Source organism: Eurypyga helias, unplaced genomic scaffold (genome assembly GCF_000690775.1).
Source record: "Eurypyga helias isolate BGI_N326 unplaced genomic scaffold, ASM69077v1 scaffold29203, whole genome shotgun sequence".
NCBI classification, from domain to species: domain Eukaryota; kingdom Metazoa; phylum Chordata; class Aves; order Eurypygiformes; family Eurypygidae; genus Eurypyga; species Eurypyga helias.
In genome coordinates, this window is record NW_010239689.1 from 35,729 (window position 1) to 44,851 (window position 9,123).

General features: G+C 42.0%; 1 protein-coding gene across 1 annotated transcript in view; it reads left to right on the plus strand.

Annotated features, from left to right (window-relative positions):
- PAM (peptidylglycine alpha-amidating monooxygenase) overlaps nucleotides 1-8,683 on the plus strand; it is a gene marked incomplete at its 5' end in the record, with an annotated part of 40,756 nt that extends 32,073 nt beyond the window's left edge. Inside the window, 5 exons of the mRNA XM_010148247.1 lie at nucleotides 15-222; nucleotides 893-1,093; nucleotides 3,833-3,951; nucleotides 4,894-4,993; nucleotides 8,466-8,683. Of these exons, the coding sequence (XP_010146549.1) occupies nucleotides 15-222; nucleotides 893-1,093; nucleotides 3,833-3,951; nucleotides 4,894-4,993; nucleotides 8,466-8,683 (846 nt within the window). The remainder of the gene's footprint in view (nucleotides 1-14; nucleotides 223-892; nucleotides 1,094-3,832; nucleotides 3,952-4,893; nucleotides 4,994-8,465) is intronic.
- Between the last annotated feature and the right edge of the window lie 440 nt (nucleotides 8,684-9,123).

Here is a 9,123-nt window from a genome sequence, read left to right on the forward strand (position 1 = left end):
GGCTCCCGCCAAAGGTTTTCAAACTGGGAGCAGACGGCGCAGAACCGTTACTGATCTTAGGAGTGGCTTTGCAACCAGGCAGTGACAAAAATCATTTCTGTCAACCAACCGATGTGGCCGTGGATCCCGTCACCGGCAGCATTTATGTCTCTGATGGCTACTGTAACAGTCGAATCATTCGGTTCTCTCCAGATGGATTGTACGTGACGCAGTGGGGAGAAGGTATGGATCAGAGCTCTTGGTGCTTCACCCGTGCTGCTGTGAGCCTGAACTCCTCCTGCGCCGTGGCGTTGTTGGCGTTACTGTCGCTTGGTTTTGTGAATATACATTACTGAAATACCTTCCAGGGCTTGGCTGAATTTCAGCCTTCTCACTGCATTCTTATTTTCTCTTCACACATGTAGTAGTTACATATTCACTAAAAATACAAAACGCGAATGCGTTAGCATGCTCTCGGTACAGGTATTGGCATGTCCTGTCTTAACAAAAAAATGTTCTGACTTTCGCAAAAGCCTTATTTTTTCTTAAACATTAGATAAAATAGTATGTCTTTACTGTTTTTGAAAGATTTATGCCAGGATCCCATCTATTTTAAGTTTTATGAATAATTACATTTTTGCCCGACTCTGATTTATGTGTCAGGCATTAAACGATGCTAAATATTATAGGGAAATGGCAAATTCATAAATTCAGGATTTACAAAGATGACGCAAAAGACAACCACAGTTTACCTACCTAAATGGGTATAACTGCCACGAAAAGAAAGCAAGCTGGTTACATTTTTTTTTTTTCTGATGTTATATAAAGCGTTGTGTGACACTTTGCTGTTTCTAAGCAAAACTGATAGCTTCAGTGTGCACTTTAACACAAACCTGGGTATTTTTTATTTCAGAGACTTCTTTAGGCAGAGCCAGACCTGGACAGTTTCATATCCCTCACAGCTTAGCCCTGATCCCTGACTTCAGTCAGCTGTGTGTTGCCGACAGGGAAAATGGTCGAATTCAGTGCTTCAGGTTAGAGACTGGGGAGTTCGTAAGAGAGATCAAGCACAAATCATTTGGAAGAGAGTTGTTTGCAGTTTCCTATGTTCCAGGTAATCTTTTTTCCTGTTCTTCAGATTTCAAGTAGGTGCTTTATGTCAGTATGTCACAGTGCAACAGGGCTATTTCATGAAGAGTGCTATCGTGTTATCTTAGGTGGGGTATTTATTCTTTTTCAAAGTAGAGCTGATGTAATGGAAAATTTTAGACCTATCCTGTTTTCCTGCTTGCAGGATGAGGGAAGCTTGCGTATAACCTCTGCTTCTGAGAAATGACTGATTACACTCCCTAAACGTGACGTCAGCAAGTAGATGGTCATGTTTGCTTCCTGGTGACTGCACAGCCAATAATTGTTTATTAGTAACATTTTAAAATACTTATTTTGAACTCCATTGAAGAGAGCAAAATAAAGCGCTTCCAAACGATCAAGGAAAGTTTTGGGTTTCATAAAACAAAAGAATTTGAAAGCAGTTAGTTTGAAAAAGTCGTGGATTTTAATATCACAATTGGGTTAACAATGACTGTATTAATTTTTTGGGTTTGATTTTTAATACCCATACTGAAGTTAATGTAAATGTCAAGGACTGGATGAGGAATTTTGACATGTCAGGCTCCTGACTCTGTAATTGATAGCAGATATCAGGGTTATCTCTCTTGCATCTGCCAAGAAGATAAGAAATGCTGTAGTGAAATGAGATACTTGACACTGTAGCCCAGTGCTCTGTCTCCTGAGGGGGGCAGAAAGAGAGGTGTTCTCAGGAAAAAGTGTGAGCCTGGCTGCATTTTGTGGTCCGTTCCTCTCCTGCTCCCCATACAACCACAAGCACTTTATTCAAGGGTGTTAGGAGGTTACTCCTGACCTCTTCTTCAAGGTATCTTTTGGTAGACCTATTGCCCATGAGTTTTCCTATTCCCATTTTGAACTGGCTTGTACTGTCTCCCTCTTCGACCTTCTGCAGTTCCAGGCTCCAGAATTTCACTACCCACTTTATATTTTTAATTTTAAAAAGCATCCTAGCTTCACTGAGTCCTTCTCAGTCCCAGTATTTTGGAAATTGGTGAATAACACTTCCACACTACCCATGCCTGCCTTTTACCCTTCTCTCTAACAAAGAACTCCAGTCAGCTTAGTTTTTCCCCATAGGCCACTTAATTGCTTCAGCCCCTTGACTACAGTAGTTGCCTTCCTCCCATCATCTTTAACTTCAGCAGGGTCTTCTTGAGTTGCAGAGAGCAAAACAGCGCTCCATACTTAGGAAGGGGCCGTGCCAAGTTTTTGCATAGTGGCAGAACTGTCCCCTCCATTCCTAATTCTTTTCCTGGTGATACCCAACATTCTGTGGAAATTTTGGTTGTCGCTGTACATGGAACAAAAGATTTCAGAGACCTTTCAGTGGTGGCTCGGAGATGACTCTCCTCAGCTGTAGCTGCCAGTTCAAAGCTGAACATCACGCAGGCACGATCTAGATCCTTTTTTCACAGAAGAATCACTCCGCATTTGTCTTGGCTGAAGCTCTTCTGCCATATGTTTCACAACCCATTTATTCTTATAAAAAGTCCTTCTAGAATTTCTTGATACCATCAAGCTCCACAGAACTACACCACAGAACTCAGTACCTTCCTCAGACTGGGAGATGTCACTGTTTGCCCCATGTTTCAGGCCACTGGTGAAGACTATTGAAAGAAATTTTTTCTGGCTCTGATCCCTGCAGGACTGCACTACTTGGACTTCTCTATCCTGAAAACTTACAAGCTCTGCCCTTAAGCTCTGCTCTTTGCTTTCTGTTCATTAAGGTGTCTTTCAGTCAGCCCTGCGACAATTCACATTCTTCAGTAACCTCCTTTGCACAAGCTTGTCAACGTTTTTTGAAGACCCACGTATGTCTGCAGCAGCTCCTTTACCTGTGTGCTTTTTCTCCCCATTCTGAGGTGAGGCACAATTTCCCCTCAGAGAAGCCACACCAATTTCTTCCCGACAGGCCACCCTTACCCATGTCTTATTCTTCGTTATGGAGTCTACCGTTCTGCCGGGGACAGAAGCCAGAAATGTTGACGTGCAGTTCCCAGGCATCCCTCCGAGCCCTTCCTGTAGACAGGCATTACTTCGGAATCCTGCTTGCGGGGCAGTTTGCAGTGCTGCATTACCACTCAGCTTGGCCTGAGGTCTCTGCTTTCACCTCTGATTTCCTTCTGAGCTTGGGTGAATGCCATCCAGGCCTGATGAATTAATGACCTCCAGCTCATCTAACACCTTTTGTTTATCTCCTCCAGCTGAGCTGGCTCCTCTGACCTCTTTGCTACAGATAAAACAAACAAACCAACAGAAGCATCAGATTCTCCCCAACATGTTCAACAGAAAAAACTGACAAAAACTGAGCTTCTCTGCCAAGGCCCTTCATCCCTGGGTCCCCCTTTCAGACCTTTTCTTCTTGTGGTCCCTCTGATTCCCTACCTTCCTTTCTGCTTTTGATGCATTTAAAGAACTTTCCGTTATCAGATCAAGCATCCTTAGCAAAGCATTCTGTAGATTTTTAACCCTTGCACATTCTTTTTTACTTTTAACCAATCTGTACAGTATTGCCTTGCTTGTTCTTCTCATTTGGACGAAGTGTGCATCACTTAAATGCCAAACTTCCACCTGTTGTACCTTACTTTCCTCTTGTGATTTAGTCTCCTACTGAGTTACCTTTCTGTCTGTCTGCTCTCAGACAGCCTTGTTTCATCTCTGCTGTTAACAGTTCACTGCAGTTTGGTACCTGTGGGTTGTTAAAGCAAATCTAATGTTGTTGCAGGTGGTCTCCTCTTCGCAGTTAATGGAATGCCTTATCCTGGAGAGGCAGAACCAGTGCAAGGGTTTGTGATGAACTTCTCTACTGGGGAAATAATTGACACTTTCATTCCGCTTAGAAAGGTAGAGTATTGCCCAGAGTGCCTGGTGCATGACATCAGAATGTTGGTAACATCCAGCTTTCATAGGACTGTTGCGAGGTGGTTTATAATGTAAGCTATTCCAAAGGAATTCTTTATACTATTAACTTAATAAAAACTCTAGAATTTTGGGTCTTAGTTTCTACATGTGATATACATTTGAAAATTACACTACCCTCAAGGTGATTCCTACAGATAATACCTTCAGTCAGGATAAGCCTACTTTATTGCTGTCAGACAGTTCTTTAAAGCTAATTTAAGAGAAGAATTAATTGCTTGAAATATTCATGTATGTAGATGGTAGTAATATGTCAAAAAAGAGAGTATATTCCTAAACAGAAATAAAATTCAACTGTATAATTACATCCCTTCTTTACAGCGTGGAAGGTAAGGCTAAATGTCATTAACACAGTATTGTACATAAAAATTACGTTTCCTTAAAAAAAGTGTTTCCATATGTTGTCTTTAAAGAACAAATGTTAGGATTCCCATTTCTAGGTAACACATATGCTGTTATTTGCAGTTTTAAATTATATTAGAGAGAGGGTGTTTTTTTCTGAGTGTAGCAAATAGCTGTGTGGCATCCAAATTCTCACAAAAACTGAATGTGTGGGCTTGAAACCAAGCTTCGTGGGGTTTTTTTAATATATACTTCGGAGTATAAAACTGAATGCGAAAATACAAATACATATATTATAAAGATAAAAATCATGTAGCATTAATACATCTAATAATCTCCAAGTTGTTATCCCTGGAGAAGGCAAACATAGGACAGAACTGGAGTCCCTCTCCCTTTGCCTGCACACCGGCACCTGCTGCGCTCTCCAGCCTGAGGGCTGAACGTGACCGGTGCTGTGTTCGGGGGGAGGGGGCCTCGTGAATGTGTGGGCGCTTACGAGTCACCCGTGGTTGCTTATCTTCACAGAGCTTTGAGATGCCACATGATGTTGTTGCTTCAGAAGACAAAACAGTGTTCGTTGGAGATGTTCATGCCAGAGTGGTGTGGAAGTTCGCATCCACAGAAAGTACGTTCTTTTTGTCCTTGATGTCACAGCTTTGCAGTTTGCGTCCTCGGATCAGCACCTTTTACCTGGTACCTCTGGCAAAGAGCCTGGTGGCTTTCTGGCAGTGATCTAAGTACCCCACAAGCTCCCCTGCAGAGGTTGCGTACTACTGCTCGGTGTTCTCTGTAGGACCATTCTTCGGCCTTGCTGTGTCTCGTGCGCGCTCGTTCGCTCGTCACGGGAGGAAACCGAATGCGTTTGCCCCGTGGTAGATCTGCCCCTTGTCATGTTAGTGCCCTCTTAAACAAAACTGAGCATCTCGTAATTTGAATGTGTCATCTGCTGGGAAGTCGGCTGCTTCCTTTGAGGTTATCATAAAGGAAACTCCCAGAGGCTGAAGTGAAAACGCAAGTCAACTTAAAATTTTATTCATTTCAGTGGGAATACTCATCATTAGAAGATGAATCTAGTATAATTTGGAGTCCTGTTTGATGAAGGGGAAACACTTCCCAGTTTTTAATGCAGTAACCCCCAAGCCAAGCAGACTGACTTCAAGGAGAGGGACCTGCTTAGTCAGACATCAGTTTGGTAGGATTCAGAGAGAGAACAGATATTTTACAGGAATAAAACTATCATCCACTGTTACACTGTATTGGATTAAAAATGTATGAGAGAGAAAAAGCCTCAGGCTTCAGGGTGTTAGTCACCAGTAAGAGTCTGCTGTTATAAATGAACTTCTGACTAAGCCAGTTATTCCATATTTGTCTGTTTATAATTCATGGGTTTTCCTTTGGGGCATCTGGTGTGAGCTGCTGTTAATAACAAGAAGCTGGACCAGATAAATTGTGATTCTGACTGGATATGGCTTTTTCTGTATATGATAACCTGAACAAGAACACCTGTAGGCTTTTATTCAAAGAAACATGAGAACAAAAAAAAAAGGAATTATTCATCACTTACTGGTTAGACGAGGGAAGTTTTTATATATCATTTTCTTCTTAGTCTTTGCTGCCATGTAAAACTGCGGTAGCTAAGGAACCCCGACTCAGCCAGCCTTTAATCTGTCGTGACTCTGATTACAGCGAACCGTTCTATTTTTGCGGGAATCCCTGGACCTTCGCCTGTGCCCATAAAACCTTTCTGTGGCAAAAGAGTTAATTACTGCAGACACCTTTCATGAATCAGGCTCTTTCGTTTTTTCCACGGCCTGAGAGCTACGGAGCGGTTTATGTTGACTTTCCTTGGTGCACTTCAGATGCCGATGGGATTGTTTACCATAGGGTTGTGCTGTACATTTGAGAAAGGTAGCAGGAAAATGTCACTGAGTGTCTTTCTGAAATGTCACTTGTCTTGAAGACTGATTTTGTTTTACAGAAATGGAACATCGGTCAGTTAAAAAGGCTGGTATTGAGGTACAGGAAATAAAAGGTTAGTCTGATTCATAATGGAAATGAAGGAACAGTGCTTTCACACAGACTAGGACTGCTTCTGCCAAGCTGGAGGGAAAACTGCTAACTAGTTTCACTGTTATTTTATTTTTCACCATCATTTCTTACAGTGACTATAGATCAAATATAGGACTGGCATAGGAAGCTCTCGAAAGCAGCTCGTAACAGTGTTACCTAGTAGCTGCTACTTTACAGCCAATCTAAACATTTCGTTTTCAGTGATGACAAGCGCTTTGCAGCCACTCAGATAAAAATTGTAACCAGTGGGTTAATTCCCTACCACCATCTGGTATGGTCCAGATTGGTATCTGTGTCATCTCCCCGAGATGCAGAAATAGCTCTGAAGCACAACTGTGTGCGAGTTACTCCCCAGCACCCTCCCCCCTGCTCCACAATCCTCAACCACCAAAAAAGGGTTATTTGAAATGGCAGTTGGTTTATCTTTCTGCAGTCTTTCGGTATAAAGCCTTGCCAGTCGCACCATATGGCAAAAAACTCTGTTTTTTTCTACTGAGATTTATTTCCCTAGATTTGTTGCTTGCTTTCTTTTTTCAATTTGCATGGAAATTAAAAAAAAAAAAAAGGAAAATAAAAACATGTAGAAACAGGAGATAAGGAAATACATGTAGAGGAGATTGGAAGGGGTAAAATACCCATTCAGGAAGACAAAAAGTAATTTAAACCATTAGTATTCTGTTACATAGGTCTTTTATGTTGAAAAGGAAGAGCTCCTTTGGCTTTCAGAAAACCAGTACCAGGCTATGGAGAGGCCTTTATAACATGTTCAAACCTTCTTAACTCTTTTGCTTTGGTCAAAGTCAGAGCTTACGCAGTTTGCTTTCGCCAGGTATATGCAGAGAAAAACACCCAAAGATCCCAATGCCAGTTGCAAGCATGTAGAATAAAGTAGGTGGCATGATGAAATCCTCGTTGTCAAAACTTCTATCCTTCTGCTTTATCTCTTTCCTCCTGAAGCACTCAAAAAGGAACTGTTGACACTGCAGCATCCACAGCCCAACAAATCTGGGTACATACTAATGCATTTCAGCTTTCTTTAGGAAGATACCGTAATGCTTGTATCTTTTAGGAAGATACTTGTAATGCTACAGAGAAAAATAGTATCACCAGGGCAAGAAATCGTTTTTAAGTAACAGTCTCTAAACCTGCTTAGGTTACTTAAACTGAAATTAGCATCTCACAACTCCACTTGAGGAAAACACGTGACTGTGATAATGCTGTTACCGCTGTACTTGCGTTAAGTGTAGTCTGAAGCATTTACGATTGTTTCCAAATAGACCATCTTTTTAAGCTGGGTAAAGAATCAAAACAGAGTTGGGTCAGAGTGTGTTTCTGATGCAGCTGGCCCTAAAGACATGCAGTTAAGTCAGACTTTAAAATATAAAGCTACACAGTTTTACTCACTAAAAGTTAGCACGAGGCATGTGTCTTTTATACACTCACAGAACAGCACGGAGGATTTTACTGAAGCTGGTTTTCTCCTTGTAGGTGGATAGGTTAACAAACCAGTCAGGAATGATTGGGTGCAGCTTTCAAAAGCTCTCCGTATTTACAGAGCCAAAGTTCTTTCATGGGATGTAGCAGTTCTGAAAATAATAATTTGTCAAAAGTTTATTAAAAAGAACTTCACATCCTTTCATTTTTGTTGCACAGCACATACTGGATTTCTGTATTTCTTGTTAAGTGTCATTATCAAAAGGAGATGTTTAATTGGTACTACATCACACGCCTCTTTGCAGAAACACATCGTTGGGGGATTTTCCTGTATTTTAAATGGTCTTTTTAAGACAAAACTCTGCCTGACACCCCTCCTTTACCTACTCAAGAAAAGGGAGGGCATCTTTGCTAGTGAGTGATACTGTTCAGACTCTCTCTGCCTTACATTTGGGATAAACCTCCCTATAAATGTCTTTTGATTCCTTCTTACTCACCACTTCAGGTATTCTAGCTTGTTCTTTTCTTTAATGCCTTATTCTGTATTACTTGATGCATATGGGTTACATATTGAAATTGTCTTCTTTTTAAAGAATCAGAAACCGTTGTAGAAGCCAGAGTGAAAAACAACCCAGAACCAACAGACCCTCTAAAGAAGCCGGAAAAACAACACTTGGTCCAACAGGCTAGCAATGGAATTCCCTTTGTTCTTATTACAACTCTTCTCATAATTCCTGTTGTTGTTCTGCTGGCCATTTTGGTATTTATCCGGTGGAGGAAGACAACTGCCTACGGAGGTAACCATGAGTAACTCTAGAGAACGAGCTGTTGTTACTCCGGCTCAAACCATAGCTGAGCGCTGAAGGACGAGGGCGAGAAGAGTGAGGCTTCCCCTCCCTTCGCCCTTCTGACCCGCTGCGGTGCTGCTGACAGCGGGCATGCCGCAGCAGCTGCATCCCCCTGGGCCTTTAACGTCGCGTCTCCGGCCACCACCCCTGCAGAGCACGTGTCTGAGACCTTTGACTGGTGTCAAGCCGAAAACCGGTGTCTCAGAAATGGCTAGAATACGTCATCATCCAGAGTACATACATTTTGGTACTCTGAGCACAGTTTGATTTTCACTCTGGGATCTTTAAATTGTTGAGGACAGAGGACTCTCTCTGTGTTTATAACGTACAGGCAAAACGCAGGCGGGCAGCGTTTACAAGAGGTTACGTATTACCGTCCCCTGCTCCCTGGTGCGTTTTCCCG